The following is a 21301-nucleotide window of genomic DNA, read 5'->3' on the forward strand; positions in this document are numbered from 1 at the left end:
TAGCCTGAGAGGGCAGACATCCCTGCAATGGGCTAAACACTCTCTCCTTTACTTGAGGTTTCACCTCATGCCCAGACTTGGGGCTCTATACAGGGCCAACTTCCCCTCCCTGGTGACTCAGTTGCAACAAGATTTTAAGAGATGGAAGCCACTTTACGTTTCCTGGCTGGGGCAGATCAATGCTGTTAAGTGGAGAAGTGTGGCTCACTGGTTAGAGGCGGCAGACCCGTAAGCAGAGAATGGTCTGGGACCAGGGTTCGATTCCCGACGCGGCAGGGTCGTGGACCAGGGTCAGCGGACTCGATAATTCTCGCCTCGGTGCCTACTCTAGTCAGAAACCACACTCGGCAACTCTGGGCATCAGCTTGCCTCATCTTCACAATGGCCCCCTCAGACCGCCGGGGATGCTTGGTCGCACCTTAGAGATACCCATCAGGGACCATCTCTCAGGGTGAGCCAGGACGGGTTCCCCAGCGGTCGAAGCGTGGAGATACTCCTCCGGGAGTCGATTCCTAGCGCTATATAAACCCACAATTAAATTAAAATTAAATTAAATTAAGATGACGGCCCTACCAAAACTCCTATATTTATGTCAAGCCTTACCTATTGAAATTGATCGAAACCTACTGCCAGCTTGCGCTCAGTAATCACTAAATTAATTTGGCAAGGTGGGAGGGCCCGTCTTCCTTTTCACGTACTGCGACGGCCGAGGAACGAGGGCAGGGGTGGCTTTACCGGACTTCACACTCTACTATCAAAGTGCACAGCTATGGGTGGTGACCGAATGCTCTGCACGTGAGTCCGACAAGCACTGGCTCCACATGGACAGGTCGATTGTGGGGCGCTCCATTTGGGATGTCCTGTGGAAACCAAAGAAAAATCGGCCTACGAACGCCTACATAAGCATTCCCACTCACGCTACTCTGACAATCTGGGATCAGGTCACAAGGAGGGAGGGGTGGACCTCATTTCCTTCCCCGTATACCCCAATTCATTTCAACCCGGCATTCCCAACAGCACTCCGCGAAGGGCCTTTTGATTGCTGTAGAGAGGGGGGATGCCTAAAGCTCTCTGACTTATTCCATAATTATAACATCCTGACATTCGAAAACTGCAAAAGAGAATGTTTAATCCCCCACAGCGAACACTACCATTACCTCCAGCTCAAACACTGGGTCACACTCCCATACATCAGAGAGGCAGCGACTAGGGTCATGGAGAAGATGGCGGTTCACCAAGAGGGTTCCATGAAAGGTGCCATCTCCTCACTCTACACCATGTTATTGGCTACATTACACGTACCGAGGGCGTGCTACATATCCTTCTGAGAGCGGGTTCTAGGACGTGATATCACTGAGGAGGAATGGAAACATGTATGGGGCAACATCACTGGACACAACAAATCGGTGGCCCTGAGAGAAGCCCAATATAAGACATTGCTGGATTGGTACCTCTAGCCTACTAAGTTCCAACAGATTTTCCCTGACACTTGATCCCTGCTTGCGGTGATGTGCCCTGCAGGGGGGTTTCTGCCACATCTGGTGGGATTGCCCAGCTATTCGGCCCTTCTGGGAAGCGATACTCTCTCATTTTAAAGATATGCTTGGATGCCCAATCCCGACCACCATCAAGGGGGCTCAATTGGGCATTAGAGACCCGGCGTTAGAACATCAAACAAAAGCCAATAAGGCACTCATGTGGACATGTCTATGGGCAGCGAAACTCACGATAGCAGCTGCATGGAAAAAGAAGGACACACCAGCTACGTTGCTGTGGCATGCCCGCCTATGGAGACTACTCTCTATGGAACGTCTTGCAGATATCTTCCGAGAAAATTACAAGACTTTTTAACATAAATGGGGTCCACTAGTAACCTATCTATCCAGTGGATTGCCTTCTGCAGTTTGTCCATCCTCTGTAAGGATGTATGACATTACAACGCATGCTTTTACATCGCATGCGTTTACAACGTGGGTTTTACATCGCAAACCTTTACAACGCATAGCGCTTTGGGGTGCTGGACAGTGAATAGTTTAATTTACTATTCCAACTCCAGTCCCCGTGGACACTAGGGAAGGTGTTGGATAGTAAATTAAACGTATTCCCTATCCTAGAGCGCACCCCAGCGCAATGCGTTGTAATGGTTTGCGTTGTAAAAGTTGCGTAGTAAAGGCACTGCGTGGTAAAAGTTGCGTTGTAAAGGATGTTTCCCCTCTGTAAGGGCCATGCACCTCTTCCAGCTCTAGCCTATCCCGAGTTGGAATTAGAGCTCTGTGTTTGCCACCCTGCCTTATAGCTGTACGTCTGCTGCCGACTACTTCATCATGTGACATCACCACCACCAGGAATGGGGAGGAGGGAGGGGGTAGGAAGCGGAGGGGAAGTTATTTTTTTTCTTTTTGGTTGACTTTCTGTTTGTGCCTGAGGGACTCCCCTCAAGGCCTGTTGTCCGAAAAATGGTGTCCTCTCTTTTTTCAATGGAGGGGTTGTATGGACTCTGGGTCTCTCATTAAGTGAATATTTTTTACCCCGTGCCCTACATGCCCTGCTGTATTCATGTTGTCTTTTTGGCTTATGACGCTTAATAAAAAAAAATTCCCAAAAAAAATCTTTAAAGTAATCCACACCGTTCCTCTTTATATTTCACATGCTTTGAATATTCTTGCAGTCCATAACATTGTTAACTATTTCCAGGATGAAGTTTTTCTGTAATTTTGTGTAACATATTGCTCTAGTTTACTAAATATTTTCATCTGAGTCGCCTCTGGGTATTTATAATGGGTGCATCACCAAATGCGATGCAGTGCACGCAACGAAATTTGTTTTATTTATTCATATGTTTACTTACCTGTTAAACTCCGTAATCCATACATTACTACCCCCCACCCTGCCCCTCCCCCACCCCACATCACCGCCCTGCAGGAACTCCTACTACCGACCGCGGCTGCAGAAAAGAGGTGTGTGAAGGGAAGAAAAGGGGTTATTGACACTCTCTAAAAACAACTACCCCTTCTTCCACAGTCTTAGTAATGTTTAATTCACATTCTCATAATTTCAGAATTAAAATCTTTTCAATAATATTTACAACAAAGTAATTGTTGTTACTCATTTATCTTAAACAGCTAATAGCCATTGGCAAAGCCAATAGTCCTGGCTTGTTTTAGGTGTAGTCAGTTGTGGTATACATGTGGATGTAATACAAGAGACCTCAAAAGGGCACCCCATTACTGGTTGGGATGCACTTTATGGAATGCACAGATTTTTAGTTAACATATTTTAACCACACCATTAATTATATAGGCCACACTTCTTTTAGGGACCCCACACTTTTTCCATCCCACTTAAAGCCCTGGTGTTACAAAACTTGAGGGGCCCACCCTGCAAAGTACATGGAGGGGGCCCCCCATGCTCCGGATCCAGTCAGGAGTTCTTAGGACAGGGGCCCGCTGTCCGTGCTCCACAGAGTCCGAATGGGTCCCCTGAAGCTCTGGGCCCTGCACTTCGGGGGCTGCATGGGTTATTGGTGGGCTTTAGTGCTGTTGGCGCCCAGTGTGAAATTCAATTTTGGCGCCCCCACAACCTCCTCCTCAGATTCCCTCACTACCACTGGAAAAAGTGTCCCTCGTCTCTCCATAGCCTCTCTCAAACATACATTTCATTTGATTTAAAGCACAAGTATAGGCTGTATATATACCCAATCAAACTCTTTTCAGCATCATTAGGAATAGATCATGAAAGAGTGAGGGAAAAAAACATACTGCCAGATTCATCAAAGACCCGTTTTGCGAGTCTTTAATAGCGATTCATAAGGAATCGCTATTAAGGACTTGCAAAACGAGATTCATGTAGGAATTGCAAAAAACATTGCGATTCCTACATGTTCCTTATTTGCGATTAGCAAATTGCTAATCGCAAATAAGGAATAACTCCCCATTCATCCCTATGGGCCTGTAGGCCCATAGGAATGAATGGGGAGTTATTCCTTATTTGCGATTAGCAATTTGCTAATCGCAAATAAGGATGCGATTTCAAGGGTGCAGGGGTGTCCAAAGGACACCCTGTAGCACCCCTGAAATGTGAATTTACACTGATGTTGTGCGCACAGTGTGTGTAACATGCAACATAGAAAAATGCATTAAAATGCATTTTTCTAAGTTTTCGCTATTTACCACGAGGTTTGACTTCGTGGTAAATAGCGGTCCTAAATTGAGAATTCGCAATTTCTAAATGTTTCATGAATAGCATTTAAGGAATCTCTAATAGAGATTGCTTAAATGCTAATCCTTGCATATTTGCGAATTCTTTATTAGCGATTTTTGCATTTGGGATGATGAATCCCAAATGCAAAAATTGCATTCCTAACCTATTTCATGCAGTTTGCAAGCAGCTTTTTTTTAACTTCCTTTTATTGAACATTTGCTCAGCTTACAGAAACTGTTTCACATTGGAGATTTTCAACAGTAACTACAAAGAATTACAATATACCACATTGTCAATGTTTATTGCTTTCAGGTATGCGATAGAGATGCATGCAGCTCTTTGAAGACACTTTGTAACAGTCACTGTTCTGTTTTAGGGTTGTATCTTATGAACTGCGGTAACAAAAGCATCTCTGTGACAAAAGCAGTAATCCACTCAGCTATCCACATAAAATACAGGTCTGTGGTCTACACAGTATTCGTTCTTTGCAGGCATAGTAACCTTCTGTGCTACTTTATGAAGAGTCAAAACTGCCACCAGACAAAATTCTGATCTCTCTCGCTAGCAGGAACATTAAGCACAAGGAACTCTGCTGCAGGTGTAAATTATTCCTAAACAAAGCGCCCCCACTGTCAGCACCCCCCCCCCCCCATGTCAGCGTCCAGTGCGGCTGCACAGGTGACACTGCCCTAAAGCCGGCCTTGGTTTGGAGAGCTACTGCAAGGGTGTGATGACAGCTACCAGTAGCTCTTGGGCTCCTGTTTGGACACCTGCACTAGTCATCCTGTCACAGACTGGTTGATTTTGTGAAAATTAGGGACATAAACTTTAAAGTGAATAAGTGTGCGGGTATGTCGGTCGGTCTCCTGTCTGATAGGTGAATGTGCGTGCCCATTAATGGGAGACCGTGGACTGCTATGAAGGCGCGGCCAGCCAATGGCAGCATAGCCCCGCCCCCTCCTCCCAGGGCCGCGCTGGGCTGCGCTCGCGCCGCTCCTGCAGCTCACTTGTCTGTCTGCACTGAGGACGAAGAATGGCGCGGAAGGTGCTCGCTGTCTTGTTGCCTTTGCTGCTGCTCTGCGCCGGCGTCATAGGGATCTTGCTGCTCTGCGTCCCCACTAAAGACATCAAGGACCCCCCCAATTTCAAGGTAAGGGGGATCCGAGCATGCACTGGCTGTGAACATACGCGGGGTGAAGTTATCAAACTTCGTGGCTTCTTTTATCCTGCATGCAGTTAGTGACAGGGCGTGAACCCGCGGGGCTATAAGGGGATTAGTCTGCAGCGCCTTCATTAGTCACTGAAGTTAACCACAAGTGCTCCGAGGAGACGTCACTCCAGTCAGCCCAAGTTGTCCTGCCGTCAGGTGTATGTGGCCAGTGAGCTCATAGAAATTAATGGGTGTGAGTAGTCGTTGTAGAGAAAGTGTTTCATGGCAGGTGGCCCGCTTTAAGCCTCAGAAAAACGGTTTGCATGAACCCGGCGGCGCCTGGAAGCTCCATTAACGTTAGCACACCTCTATAACCAAACGCAACGCACAACGGGGAGGGTGAACACGGTTTCAATCTTAAACTGAAGGCGAGTTGAAATGTGTGCACGTGGGTGAGAATAACTTTGCTTTCTGGTGCTTGAAGTTTTACTGCTTGAACTAGAGCAGCAGAACGTCCTGTGCCATAAAGCAAATGAAAACGGGACATTGTGAAGTACACGCTGTGGCAGTTTGTTTACTTTCGAGTTTATTATAATCTCGTGTTCACAGGCGCGTGGAAGTTTTTTTCTTTTTTAAGCCCGTGGTGGGACGTAACTCGATTACTGAATATAGATGTTTTAGAGCGCTTGTATGGTGGTGTGTTGCGCTCTGGATCTGTGAAAACAGGTACATTTATTTTTGGGCTCGTGCTTGAGAAAGATAGTTGCTGAATGTTTTCAACCCAAACTCCCGCCTCGAGCGTGTGCATTTCATGGAAACGGAGGATAACTTTTGCCTTTTTCGGGGAGTTGTTTGTTGAAAGTTGGCCCGCATCTGAACGTCTGTGTGTACAGCATGACTTCAGGGCAACTGTCTGTGGCAGAAAAAGTTAATAATTAAACAAGTCAGATATAATCCTTCCTAATGAACACGTGGGTTGCTTCATAGATTTGGGGGATAATTTCACCCACTTCGGCTAGATTTGCAGACCGCCCCCCCCCCCCCACCGTCTTGGGAGACCCGAGGTGGCGGAAGCACTCCGTGAACGTGCCCTCACTTTACTGTCCATCTGCGGGAATAAATCGCGATACATGTAACTAGTTGTGAGGACCAGCGCCTAGAGGCAGTGCGGTTTGCCCAGAGCGCTATACGTTTATTTACACACTATCACATTGGTGCAGCATCCGTTTCCTTCTCAGTCCCCTGGCAGTAGGTCTTGGACTGGGTGGGCACGCTGGAGGGCTGTCTTCTGGTGCTGGCTTGAGTGTGCGCCTCTGCAGTTCTTGCTAGAAGTGTTTTCTTCCCTCCTTCAGATGTCCTTTGCTTTATGGTCTCAAAGTGTTCCGAAGAGGCCGAAAAGTGGCGCTTTGGTGCTATGCCAACATCTCAAAATAAAACAATGACGTGTCTCATGGCAGGGCGTTAGCCCCCCCCCCCCCCCCCCCCCCTTGCACAGAGGTGCCTAGGAACAGCTGCGCTCCTCTTGGAGTGGACCGAGGTTCCTGCAGCTGGCGCATCTCAGCGGACAATGGGGCTGGGGCAGTCGCAAGTCCTGGCCTAGTCCAGGAGGGGGCGGTGAAAGGGCACTCTCAGTAGACCTGAAGCGCCTAGGGTACGGCTATAACTGTAGATTGGCTGCCTGGGCCTGACTGGGACAGAAAATAGACCTGGACACCCACATAAAAGCGGCCACCATTGGTGAGCCCGGCAGCCAAAAGAAGAGGCCCATAATCTGCAAATAAGGTCTGTTTCGAACTCATAAAGCCCCCGCGTGAGGTGTTTTCCAAGATTTGGGAGACAGCATGTACTTGCTGCAGGCAGTAAAAACTAACCCAGCAGACCATTAAAACAGGGACACAAACTGACCTGCAAGAGCAGCCTTCCCCGCACTGCCTGATTGACCAATGGGCGAGGCGGACCCTCCTGGCTGCGGAATCCATGACAGGCCGGTAGGGCTTGGGCAGAGTCCGTTATATGCTAAGCCGTTGGAGGCCATTATCCCTGGCAGGCTGCTACTTTTGGGGTGGTGCCAGGCCGCAGCCATGCCAGCTCTCAGAAGCACATTCCTGGGCTGCTGAGAAATCAAACCAGCCGGACTCTGCTATGCAGAGCTCGAAATGATTTTAGCGACTGACGTAATCGGCCCTTGGGTGTCTCCGGGGTACCCCAACTCTGTCAAGAATCCTCCAGAACACCTAAAAGTCCTAGTCAATGGTGCTGAGCTAAGAGGCGCGGCCTTAAACAGAGGTTCAACAACGACATCTGCAGATACGGCGAACTTTGAGGGCGTGGCTGGCCCAATGGCATTAGCAACCGCCTCAGAAGAGAGTCCCACTTGGAGGCGCTATCTATATATATTTTTTTAATAAATGTTTATTTCAGTGGCGGCTGGTGACATTTGAAAGTGGCGAGGCGTAAAACAATTGTCGTACTTCACTGCGGCGAGCAAGAAAGAACCACCTAAGGGGGTTCCAGAGGTTCACCCCCGGGGATGGATCCAAAAAACACACAGATCATTGACCGATAAAAACTGCAATTGCTTTCTAGTGAACAGCACAAACACTCCCAGGAGCAGCACAAACACCCCCGGGAACAGCACAAGCATCTCTAGGAACAGCAAAAACACACCCACAAACAGCACAAACACTCATAGGAACAGCACAAACACTCATAGGAACAGCACAAACACTCATAGGAACAGCACAAACACTCATAGGAACAGCACAAACATCTCTAAGAACAGCACAAACATCTCTAAGAACAGCACAAACATCTCTACGAACAGCAATAACACACCCACGAACAGCACAAACACTCCTAGGAACAACACAAACACCCCCCCTAGGACTTGGATCAGCACAAACACATCCGTGCAGTGACACATCAGCTGGTCGTGCAATGTGGCGTACCTGGCTGTGCGTGGAAGCCTAGCGCCAAAAGATAACAGGTCCAAACAATGACCATGATTCGAGATGGGTAACATTGCGTCATTTTTGCATGCGTAATATGTGTAACCTTTATGGAAGTTGCAGATAGCACCCAAATCACTCTCAGGGGGGCCGCATAAGTGACAATAGCGCTTAACTGCAAAATAGCGCTTTACCAGGACCTGTGCTCAACGGCACAACACTAAATCGGGCCGATCATTACATTAGATAATAAACTGGCCTTCAGAATTCACATCTCTGATTTAAAGACACGCATTGACAAGCAACGCAAATGTATTTATTCATTTAATTCTCTTCTGAAGTATTTAAGGAAGAGATACCTCAGGTAATGGTCATTGGCGTGCTCTACATTGACTACACCGGCTCACAACAATATGACAGAGAAGGACAATAACAATAAAAAGTCGGTCTGAGTTGAAAAGAGCTTAGAAGGATCAGTGAAAGGGGAGGCAGGTGCTATTCACTAGTTGAGCTGGTGGAAAGAGAACAAATTAGTCTCTTGGGTTTCACGTGACACCACCAGGTTAATTGATTGTTTTCGAGGGCTGGCAGTGGCTGTATCTTTCTTTAACGCAGGAATATCCAGGCAGATCGGAAAACTGCTTTAGGTATTTTTAGATGCACCAGTCTGGATTGTGTGCATGTAAAGTCGCGCAGTTCTGGCTTACGCCGCCCAGGCGGACGCAGGTGCCACCTACAGCCGCAGCAAGCGCAGTGCCGAGCCGTGTGGCCAGCAGGCCGTGGCTCTTATGTGCAGCATTCCAGGCAGCTTTGGAAACTTTTCGAGTAAGCCCTTTACTGACTTGTCTTGGTCGGCAGTTATAATGCTGTCAGTGGGCGCCGGGCCATGAATAGTATAGGAAACAAAACCGTCTTTAAATGTACTGTCAGAGCTATAATAACTTAAATTCAATATAATGCACTCAGTGTGTGCAGAAATACGAGGCCGCCCAAACAGTCAGTATGCACAACAGTGGGCAAGCCATTCCCCCCCCCCCGCCCTCGAGCAGGACCGCCCACCCCAAGAAGGAACTTCTGCTTTCTCGCCTCGCGAGAAGGGAGAAACATAAAATGGTAGTTATCAGGCGGGCAACTAGAGCCAAATTTCGGGGGGGGGGGCAGAAAAATACTTGGGGGGGCTAATTCTTCGAACCATAGACAGAGTGGCTGTAAAATGGGGTGAAAACACAACAAAAGCCTCATTTACAAATAGATGGTCTTTTAAAGACCTGTTAAGTACTCGGGTGCGGCTGCAATTAGATTGTCGCCAGCCCCCGAAGCTGTCTCTGCCCGGGTTGACTCACACGACGAAGCCCCGTGAGCCCAATGGGTGTTGCGCGCCTGGTAGTTATTACCATATATGTTTCTGCCTTTTGCACTGCGAGAGAGCAGTGGGGCAATGCCCCTATGGGGGAGCCGCCACTGGTTTATTTCCTTAAGTGATGCAGGGACGATGACAACTTCCAAAGGCTTCTCGTGAACTATATGCCTTGGTGCAGCTAATCACTTTACCCCAGTGGTCGAAGTGGGGGGGATCTGAGGGGCACGACCAGGGCTCGAGTTGGGGTACCACGCGGGTGGACGCCGTCCCCCCTGCCAAACAGCTGGACTTCACTCTTTGCCCTCTCTGGGACGAGATCGGAGCTCACAGGACGCAGCACACACACTGGCTTTGCAGATGCAATCGCATCTAAGGGGTGAGCGAGGGGAGGCAATGAGCCCGATGGTGCAAGCCACCTTTTGTGACGTCACTTCCTGTCGTGGTGTCACTTCCTGTCGTGACATCACTTCCGGTGACAGCATCCCCCCACTTCTTTTAAGGATTTGTGCCCTGGGCACGACGTGCCCATACTTTTTTAAAGCAGTTCCCCCTACTTTCTTGTGAGAAGACAATCGTCCAAGGATGGTAAATTCAAAGAGCTGGAATGCTTCAGCTGAAGTGCAAGGCAGTGAGTGCCTGCTTGCCTGAAAGAAATGTAAACATGCACAACTGGTCAGTCTGCAAATGTAAAGGGAGCTTGGAAGCTGGTACTGGCTTTAATTCATGGATTCACTTAAAGCTTCTTGATAATTAGGGATGGATAATATATTTCGAATTGCTGACAGAATTTTGGCCACTCCACATTGCGCTTGTAATGTAGAGTTCCGGCCAAATTCCGTCAACCCCCCCCCGTGGTGGAGATTTTTCTCGTGTGAGGATCGAAAATGGTATGTTGGCTGTAGCAGCTCGCTGAGGGCATTGGGGCGGGGGGGGGCTGGGTGGGCGGTAGCAAACTCCGGCATACGGTGGAACGGAGGTCAGTCAGTAAGTAAGTAAATTAATAAAACAATTTGCATTGCGCGCGCTGCATCGCCCGACGATGCAGTGGCGCAATGTAAATTATTTTATTTATTTACTTCGTTCAGCCGTATGCTGGAGTTTACTACCCTCCTCCCTGCCTCCCCACAGCACTCCCTTGACGAGCTGCCACTGTCAATTGGTGGTTGAGATTTGACACCCCCCAACCCCCCGCCTGATTTTCAGTCGCTAGGAGGGCCCCCTGTAAGATTTGTCCAACTCGGGCAGTGACAACTGTTCGTGGTCAGAAAGCTGCAACTCATGTAGACAATCTACTAGGCAGCAACAATAAAATCAACTCAAGAATCTAGGCCGACTCTCATGGTGCCGTTCGTGATGAGTTTTCAGCGCAGAATGAGCTCCTGGTGCTGAATTACAGCGTGCGTTAGCAGTGCGACATGCCTATTTCCTTTGGTTCGTGTAATCTTGCTGAGTTTTTTGGTAACTCCATGGAGTGAAACTCCGCGGGTTCCACCCAGGCATACTGATAACATTGGTTTATTCTTTTTGAGCAGTATTGCAAGAAAGTTACCAGCTGAGCTGTGTAAAGTGTGCTTTTAAAGGAGTTATAAAAAAAAAAAGGTGCTACCTTATGACACCTTCCTGCGGAGCAGCGGCTGGGGTAGGTCGTACGATCGGTTCCTACTTGGAACAGGAACATTACTGTCTGAGTGTCTTGAGTACAGCTGCACCAGATGAGGCCTAAATATACAGTATTTTAGGTGGTCTACATCTCCTAGGAGGATCCCCCCATGGCTATTAACAGTGGCAAGTAGAAAATTACACTTACCATGCTTTCATGTAGATAGCTCTATTTTCACTAATTTTCTTTTTGCACGGTCCTGAAGAATCGCCAATGATCTTTTATAGACAATCACAAGGCGAGAAACATGTCGACCATTAAGGAGTAGAGTAGGTTTTCTGTTACCTAGTTCATAGAGCACACTACCCCTCCTTTTATATTTTACTTAGGATAGGTACCCAATAGAATAAAGTTTTTCAGAGGAACCCTTAACCTATTTTATTAAAAACACTTTACATACATCTACATCTAACTAGGCCCTCTCACCCTCACTGCACCCTTACAGCAAGGAACAAAAGATCTCCGATTAAGAGCCCCTTTAAGGGGGCCCGTTGGGCATTGCAGTGCCGGCCCAACGAGGAGCAGGCTCAAATGATGAAGCATGACATATAGCTTGCTGAGTGTGTGAGAGCCCTGGTTCTGAAAGGAGGAATTCCCCTCCTCCTTTATTTTAAGACCCCTGTTTGACATACTCCACAATATATACCTATCTTGGTGGCGTTTTTGTGAATAATATTTCACTGAGGCACTGCGTACTCTTTCTATGTTGCATGGCTACCTTATGACACACATGTATTATTGCACTTTATTGAAACCTCTGTTTTTAAAATACAACACTTGTACTTGCACAGATTCAATGAAACTTCTTTTTAATTTGGAGATCCAAGGGAACTGGCCAGACTAGCGAAATTTGCACACCATTTGAAAGAACTTATAAAGTAAAGACTCAGCCAAGAATTAGAGTCCAAAAACAGTTTTCAATTATTGAATATACATCTAATTTATCTCTCTTAATGTTGTGTACTGTAGACTTGTTAAGAGAAATGATACAATTAAGTTTTATTCACGATCGAAGGTGCGTTGGAGATATCCTGCCCAGTCCTTTTGTAACAATTTTCATTAATTGAAACAATAAATACATTCATTCATTCACACATTTATTCTTTAAGAGGTCATATAAGGTAGCAACCAGCTAAGCTCTGAAGTGTGTACTTTTACAATACAGCTATAAAACCAGTTGCACTGTGTACAATTTGGGTATATTTTGGAAGAATATGTATCTTAAACCTTTTTAGGTGTTTCGTAGCAGCCTATCTTCTATGGTGTGTAATGCAAGTTTAAAATGTTTGTCACAGACTGAGCCCTTGTAACACTAAACATGCACAAGTCGCTATTCTCCACTTAACCTACCAGGATTCAATTCTTTGACTCTCTGGTACAATGCATTAAAAAATAGAGATTTCATAATGTACAATAGTGCATTTCCCACTGATTAACATAACTTGTATTTCATTTTAATTTAAGATGTGCGTTATTTTGTATGTAGTTACTTGAAGGTAGAAGACTGAAAAAAGTTAATGTATATGTTGTTTGTAGCCATGCCTTTCACCGAGCCCCCGGGCTCACTCACCCGCCCCCATTGCATGCAGCATCCCAGCCCCCATGCATTTTTAAAGCACTTCGACCACTACTTTACCCTCTTTATATGGCCTGGCTTGACAGCTCAGCTGTTGCCAAACCCATTTGTGAGCACACCAGGATTCTGGCTTTGGCTCCGCCCACACGTGGGGAACCAGAAGTACATATTTTGATTGCGCAGAAGTTGTGTACTTCCACAAACAAACATGATTGCCTCCAAACAGCTGTGATCACTTTATTTATCCAGCTGCCTGAGCTTGAAGTTTCAGGGGCAGACACCTGACATAATGCTATTAATATGTCTTGGATAACTAGATAATTGATGGTGTTTTTCTGCGGCAGCAGCACAGGTGGGAGAAGGGCAGTCATTAAACTACGTGGGTGTTTAGGTCTTGCTTGACAGTGCAACTGTTGTATGACCTTTTAACCCACACCAACATTATTCTACAGTTCTATGCGTGCACATCCATCCCCATGCTATTTACTTGCAATGCAGCACATTAGCTTACAGCCTTCCTGTAAAGCCAGATCTATTGGCAATGAATGTTTGTTGGTCCCCTCCACCCCCCCCCCCCCCAAAACCCAAAGGGGGGTCCCCTCCTTAAGAACCAATGATGAGCCCACACAGGAATCACCGAGCGGGTTGAAGCGCAACGTTTGTCTTTTGCGTCTGTCAGCAGATGCAGAGTTTCCCCGGGCTCATGGCCAGGGGGCAGAGACTGACCGCGTGCCCCCACCCCGCCTGTTTCCAAGGGCTGATTTCAGTTGCCCCCACCGGAAGCATGATTTCGGCCTGCTCTCATTTTGAGTTACTCGGTTTCTCTGTCACGGTACCCCCGGGGTCGGTACCAGACTTCCAGCTGATTCCCACGGTGTGTTCTTAACTTTACAGCGACTTCTTGTCGCAAGGTGTCAGCTAAAGACGCAAAGTAACTGACCGGGGTAAAGTAACACCCCATGCTGATGTAACCTCCGCCGGCCGGGGTCACATGAACATCAAAGCCCCCATTCTCCGCAGTGGGTTGGCTTACGTTGAAAGGAAAGAAGCCCGCCACCGCTACATAGCTGGGCACCCTGACCTCGGCTGACCGTCGTCATGAGCACCCACATTCCGCAAGGAACCGTGCGCGCGTTGTCTCATGGGGCGCGCGTTGTCTGGAGAGGCGCGCGTTGTCTGGAGAGGCGCGCGTTGTCTGGAGAGGCGCGCGTTGTCTGGAGAGGCGCGGGTTGCGCTGAGAGGCGCGCGTTGCGCGATTGATAGCATCTCCAAGTCCTGCCTGGTGTCTTAATTCACAATGAATGTTGGCCAAGGCTTCGCTTACGGGGTTTAACAAAGAGCAGGCCCGCCCTCTCCGGAGGCGCGGGACTCCCAGCTCTGCTGAGCGCATTCTTGGCAGAGCCCTCCTCCGTTCCTCCAGAGAACACGGTGTCCGGGGGTTGACCCGGCATCCCCGTCTCCGGCTCCAGCCTCGTGCTGCCATGAGTAAGATCCCCTTCAGGTCAGGCAAGGCCAGGCTCCCAATGGCCGTAAATGGAATTTCTACAATTTCTACTGATGAATCCAATCGTAGCCTCTGGTATTTTATGTAACGCCCTCACGCCGGCTAGGCTTTACGTGGGCCGGGTCCTCCCAGTAGTTAATTAAAATCCTACGGTTCCCAGTTGGGCACCATACTCATGTCCTTCACCTGCAACTATCTGATCGATTTCTCATCAATTAGCGTAAAATTCCTTTAAGTCTTGCATGCCAGCGATACAGTCCCTGTTTACTTTTCGAATGTTTTTTTTCATCCTGCATTCTCTAAGAGTATTTGTGCTTTCACAGTATTTCCATGCAGCTTAAGACGCTTGTATGAGGCATACGTTGGAGAGAGTACCTCCAGGTGTCTGAGGGAGTTCGGGATGTGGTTGGGCGGGTGTTTGATGGCGCGCGATTGAGTGCTCTGAAGTTTAGCAGAAGGCACTGCTGGTTTCTCAGTTTGCGAGGCCTTGTTGGCAAGCCGCGTGGAGACAGGGTGTGTAAAGGTTTTGCCATTCGTCTCTTAATGCGCACACCTGCGCTTCAAAGGTCATCTTTGACATCTTTCTCACCCCCAACACCCCAGCAGCCACCCCCTGAGCGCTTGTACAGCACATTCCTTCTGCCTACAAGAATGTGTGCTCTCCATTTCCAAAACATTGAAAGATGCCAGAAGCCCTTATATGTATGTCTTCTGTGACCCTATAATTCGTTTTGGACTTTTTGCTAGCAGTGTGCATTCTGGGACTTGTAGGTTTTGTCTTTTTAATGTCAAAGGTTTCGCTTAATCAATACTTTAACTATTTCGGGTCCTACTGACCCCGCCCCACTTCACTGTTCCATACATTTTCTTTTGCATTTGAACCTCTGTGTGGATTCCGTAAAAGCCAGCCCGGAAAGACTACAGAAGGAGGCCTGGCGGGAAGGAGGCTTTGAGTGACATCACAAGGCATGCACTTGCAGCTGCGTGAATATGTCCTGATGCATTATGTATTGCTAGGGCTGCTCCAAAGGCAGGATACGCCTGCATTATGGAAGATGTGGTGAAGCCCGAATGTAGTGGCAGATCTCTCGCCTTGCATTCATTGGAGGAGATGGGCAGCCTAAGTAGGGTCTGTGGTCATGCTCTGACGTCAGTCTGCGCTCGGCTTCCTAGGACTCATCAATAAGCCTTGCATTATTTAAAGCCGTAGCAGCCGTCCAGGGAATCTGCCCATCACCGCACATGGTGTGGTGAGTGAAAGAGGTGTTGTGCGCTTGACTTCTCTAAAGTGATATAATGCTTTTAGATCTTGTTTCCTGTGCATAGTTATGCATTTATCATGCTCTTATTATTTTACATCATTTAGTTTGGAATTATTGATTCAATCGCCTGCTTTCTGAGTACTTTACTCGAGGGACACTTTAGTAGTTTCACATAGGGTTTGTGTGCTTCTGTGTTTTCATGCCTTGAAACTGAATTATTACAGAACTAGATTATGTAAGAACCATACATTTCATGGTTAAAAATGTGCACATATAAACGTACCAAAATGTTATAAAACAACAAGTGTTCATATAGTTCCAGGGCAAATAAAACAGGAAGATGGGCATATGCGGTAGATACTCTCGGAACATCGTGGCTTCTCGTCTAAATCGTGCCCCTTGTTTCCTTCGTCCATCTCTATTGATTATCTGTCAAGTGTCCATACTAGAGACACGATCTGGGCCAGATATTCCCCAGGGCCCAAAGGTGACTGAGTTAAAGTAAGTCTTGACAAGTCTGCTTGGGGTACATTGTCTAGGGCCCGGTCCTGCCCGGTGGCTCTGGCCCTTTCCATAGGCAGTACTCTGAGTCTTGGCCACACGTCTGGGTCTTCTCCAGGATCTAGTGTCAAACACTCTGCAGACTGACCTACTGGAGCCCTAAGACTCTTCTCTCTTCATTAAATCATGAATCTAAAGGCCCGCATTCTGCTTCTACCATAGCATAGTACAGAAGGTCGAGGGCTATAGCAGGAGCGGCCAGCGCAGGTAAGAGCGGTGGGGCCGGGTTGGGGGGACAATATATTGTATATTTTACTTGCACCAATTACACAGCGCACCTATTGTCACGAATTTCACAACTTGCCCACCATTGTACAGTCTTTCAGCCTTTTACTCCGTATACGTTAATGAATGAATTTATAAATGAGTATAATTTATAAAATATCTTGCAAAATCGCAGATTGCTTGGATTCTCATCTCTCCAATTTGTTCACTCTGATTTTCCCAGTTAACAATGTATTGTGCGCTAATATAAGATAAGCTACGAAATATAGTTCACCGGAATGAACCAACTGTTTATCATAAATGTATTGCTGCCCAGGTTCATAGGGATACTGAGTTACCCCAATTGTTACTTTACTTTGGAGTCATGAAAGCAGCATCAGGAAGTAAAAGTAAATATGGGTCCTGTAGTCGTATCTATCTCTGTAGATTGCACATTTTACCGCCTTTGCTGGCCCCTCAGCTGCAAACAGTAAGCTGTTGATGAGCTAAGAGTTGGACAAGAGGTGGGTTTGACCGGGCAGAGGTGTAAAGTTATACCAGCAGCTGTTGTGCTCAGCCTAGTGAGTGTGTGATGTCCTGAGGTCATTATGTGTGGGCACTGGACATTGGTCAGTGATGTCTGGGAGGCTTGGTTGACCTACTTATCCATCTAACCCACTACAATCCTGAATTGACTGGTCTGGCACCCTGTATATTGGGAATAATCTTCAGACCACTTTCACCTGTTCTGATCAAGCCTATCTAAAACCACCATCACACCACCCTAATGCCTAAGTTATGCTCAAGTGACTGCTGAACATTCTGAGGGTGCTTGAATCTGAGGTGTGGCATCTGCCTGACTAGGCAGTGTGTATAGTGTAACATGTTGGAAGTACAGACATCATGCATACTCAGAATTTTGTTCTTGACATTCCTTTACCCATGGCAAATCCCGCTCCTTTCATGAGTGTTAACAGAACCCTACTTTTTGAAGATGTACCTCAAGTAACCCCTGCCCAGATGTGAAAGAATGTGAAGCAGCCAACTGTTTGTGGCAGGGGCGGAGACGAATTCATGGCTGCACCTGCTTTTTGCATTTTCACACTCACCCTTTCCTCGGTTTGATCAAGCAGAGAGGGTCCTGCTAGGCAAAGTTGCCACCATGATCTTACAGAAGACTTTCTTTTGTACTTTTTGCAGGTATTTACTAGGGGGGGGGGTATAGCTGACATAATTCTGTAGTGTAAATACCACAAAATTACTCGCAATCATTTTTAATTACGTGAGTAGCGTCATTCAGCAATTAGTGCTATTTTCTTTGTACAAAATGCACCCTTGCATCCAAAATGGACTGGGGATGCATTTTGGGCTATGAAAATAGCACTACATGCTAAAGGGACATGAACAGCAGTAGTCAGCATCCACCCTCTCTCTCTTAGTTCGTTGTTCTGTGCACCTGCGGTAGGATTTCCCCCCAAATTACTCTTATTCAAGATGGCGTAATTGTGTAATTTTAGTAATTTCACATCACAGGTGCAATGCATGATTACTAAAATTACTCTTGTATAAAAAAAAAATGGAACCCAGGCCTGTTATTTACTAGTTTCGGAGTCATGCTTTTTGAAGTCTTACTCAGCCACAACCTGTCCCCAGTGCTTAATCTGTAAATAAAGTGCCAGCGCCCAAACACGTGCCGATGTGTGAGCACAATACGAAGGCTGCATAATCCTAAAGCCACCTCAGGCCTCTTTAATCCATTAACAACCACTCCCCGTCCCTTCAGATCATTCTTGCAGCTTCCTGCTTTCTCCCTTTGTGACACTTTTGCGTCGTTCTCTTCCTCCTCGTTACCGTTTGTGTCTTTATTCCCTCTTGTGCTCGCAATAAATGCCTGATACAGAAACATATGTACCGACCCCAAACAATAAGTGCCTGACCCCCCCCCCCCCCCACCCCCACTGGCAACCACCAGCTTAAATTAAGCACTGCCTATCACTCCACTAATCTTTTTGCCAAAGGCAAAAAATACCTCAAACTTAAAGAATTAGAGAGTTGCATAAGAGGGCCATCCAATACTCTGTTGTAGCCTACACAATGATGTGACAGGAGGCAGGAGGCTGATACTTTGTGGACAGCCCATTCCCAAAGCTGGGGCTCTCCACCATAAAGTGATGGAAGGGGTATAGATCTGTGCATAGAGGTGTTCCTCATGTCCTATCCTGCAGGCTAAGTAATGTTCAACAGAGCCCTCTGTTATGGTTTCTCTGTGTATGACCGATGGGTCCTCACGCCAACAGTCGAGTGTTGGTGAGCCCGTCTGGTCTCCTATTGCATAGTGGCCCTTGCCAGCTCTCTCTTTGACAGTTCATCTGCAAAGCGTAATTGCAGGTTTCAGAATTGAAGATCCCCACGTCATCAAGGCAACACAACTGCTCATTCCCGAAGTCTGATCTGACAAGATCATAGATCCAGAATTAGTGACCAATTCCTTGCCTGAAGTTGGTCCATTTTCAAAAGGCAATTGCACTAAAATGTAAAGACGTCCACAAAGCCAACAAAAGGAGACATGCAAACTAATGCAGGAAACTCTTTCCCAAGGCTGCGTTTTGACCCTTCTTACATGGATTAACCCTGGGGCCTTAAAAGATGATGGTACAGAAGTTTCCTCAAACCTTCCAGAAGATCACTGGAGTAATAGAAATTGTTGATGCATCCTTTTGCTCCTGCCAGTTTCTCTGTTTCCTACTCCTGTAATGAGTGGAGAATGGTGCTGGCCCTCTTAGGTAGGGGTTATCATATGAAACTACTGGACTGGAGCATCATTGAACTGTACCATGGTCCTTTATATGGGGGGTAGCTGCAGGACTGATCAGGTTAGTAGTAACAGTAGGGACACCTGTGTCATCACGAGTATTTCCTGTCCAGTGTCTTCAAAATTCAGCCTGATCCGGTTATGTTGCACCTGGGACCAACCTGTGGCATCTCCCGGCGCACTAGACTGTGCAAGGTTACACAGCAAACAATGATGTCGCCCCTCTTTGTAAACCAACAGACATTTTGTGGGAGTCAGAACTATCTATCTACCTACCTGCCTCTCCCATTGGCCTCTTTTCGATTCATTGCTCTTCTCCTGAAATCACCTTTTGCACTTTAGCTCTAGTGCCAGTCCTTTCAGGTGCATGATGGAAAACACATGCAGGGTTTCTCTTGCAAAAGCAGATCAGTCGACCAATCCAAGGATGGTGCTCAATTTGCATTCGCTTGCTTTTTGTTTTTGCTGTTTAAGTTAATTGATTTTGTGAAGGGAAAAAATCTGATTTTCAGTTCACTTCAGTCAATTTCATAATGACTTAAATAGAGCGAATAGGAAAGTCTTAGGGGCACTCTGGAGATTATCTTGCTGGGACTCTAAATAGTTTAATACGATGAACTTGGTAGAGGGAAGGAAGCCCAATTTCATACTTGCTGCATTCTTGTGCAGTAATGCATCAGACATGTACTGGGCGGTTTAGTTCACAGCCTCTGGACACTTTTCCTCACAACCTTAGATAGGAATGGTTCAGCCAGTAGAAACGCATGTTTGAATCCCAGGTAGGAGGGATCCGCTATCCATCCTTCTGGGCCAGTAAAATATCAGTTAATTGAGTAATAACAGCTATTATTTACAGCGTTTATAAAGGGCAGAAGAGCAGCAGGAAACACTATATAAAAAGGTGGTATTGCTATGATTATTATATTGGTCAGAAACCCAGCGACTGTCCACATCCTTTGAATTAAAAAACGAGGTGGGCACTCCTCAATATAAATGTAAAAGTATAAGTGGGGATTTATATCCAGGAATGTCCGGTGACTATTTCCCCAGGCTGTTCATCTCAATGTGTGTAGCTCTACATGGAGCAGAAATCCACGCAGGAAGAATGGAGCATCCTCTGAGAATGTGCAGTTTTTTGTTTACTCTTTTTTTCTTCTCCATGGGGAGACCATTTATCCCCATTGTGAAAGCTCTTCCCTCACCTGGGAGTCATCTGGTCACTTTCCTATCTCGAAAGAGGTTACTCCTTGGTGGAAAGGGGGTAACACAGGTACTTGTTTGTGGGTGTTTCCATACTTACGAGGCAAACCATGTCTTTGAATGCCCACAAATCATGCTGTATAATAAGTGTAGTCAAAATCAGAGGAGAATGAATCGCACATCCTGTTTTTTTTTTTGCCAGGGTCTTAAGATCTTGTATTTTTGAAACCCAATTCACATGTAACTCAGGGTGCGGTAGTTGTTGGTTCTCTGCTGTCGGTTAGGTGAATAGCATCACTAGGTCTTTTTTCACTTGAGTGATCAGTTCTCCAAGTGATTTGCGTTCCTCCACCTGGAGGGAGACCGTCTGGTTGTTAGACGGTTGTGATTAGAAAGTAACTTTTGTTCGAAAGAGGTGAGCAAAATTATAATTACCTTAATTGGTCTTTTATGATGACAGGGAGGATGCGATATTAAAAAGAGTGAGCGGTGCTTAGGTGGATTTGTTAATGATCCACTGCACCTGGTGTCAGATCGTGGTAGGTCAACATGTTTCGGCCCTCGGTTGCCATAACAGGTCTGTGGGCCTTCTTCAGGACCAGAGTGAATCTGGCTACTTTTAGGTCGCTTGTAGGGAGAAAGCGAATCATTTAGCCCACTTCAATAGTGAGCCCACTCGCTCAACTTCTTATATGGGTTATTGGAATAGAAGAACAGTGTAGACATAACGAGGTCAAAACATTTCATTGATTGTATTCATACAGTGATTTATACTCCATGTGATGTTGGTCATGTAGTGTTTAACATAGTTGTCATTTCTCTGAGTGCTCTTGGGTACTACAGGTGCTGGAATCTAAATTGTTA

The 21301-nt window shown here is 46.7% G+C and overlaps 1 protein-coding gene across 1 annotated transcript in view; it reads left to right on the top strand.

The window, feature by feature from the left end:
• Positions 1–5190: 5190 nt before the first annotated feature.
• The window catches only part of ENTPD2 (ectonucleoside triphosphate diphosphohydrolase 2), a 190900-nt gene continuing 174789 nt past the window's right edge, over positions 5191–21301 (top strand). Inside the window, exon 1 of the mRNA XM_078642048.1 lies at positions 5191–5350. Within this exon, the coding sequence (XP_078498174.1) occupies positions 5234–5350 (117 nt within the window). The 5' untranslated portion in view covers positions 5191–5233. The remainder of the gene's footprint in view (positions 5351–21301) is intronic.

Source organism: Lissotriton helveticus, chromosome 5_1 (genome assembly GCF_964261635.1).
Source record: "Lissotriton helveticus chromosome 5_1, aLisHel1.1, whole genome shotgun sequence".
Classification (NCBI taxonomy): domain Eukaryota; kingdom Metazoa; phylum Chordata; class Amphibia; order Caudata; family Salamandridae; genus Lissotriton; species Lissotriton helveticus.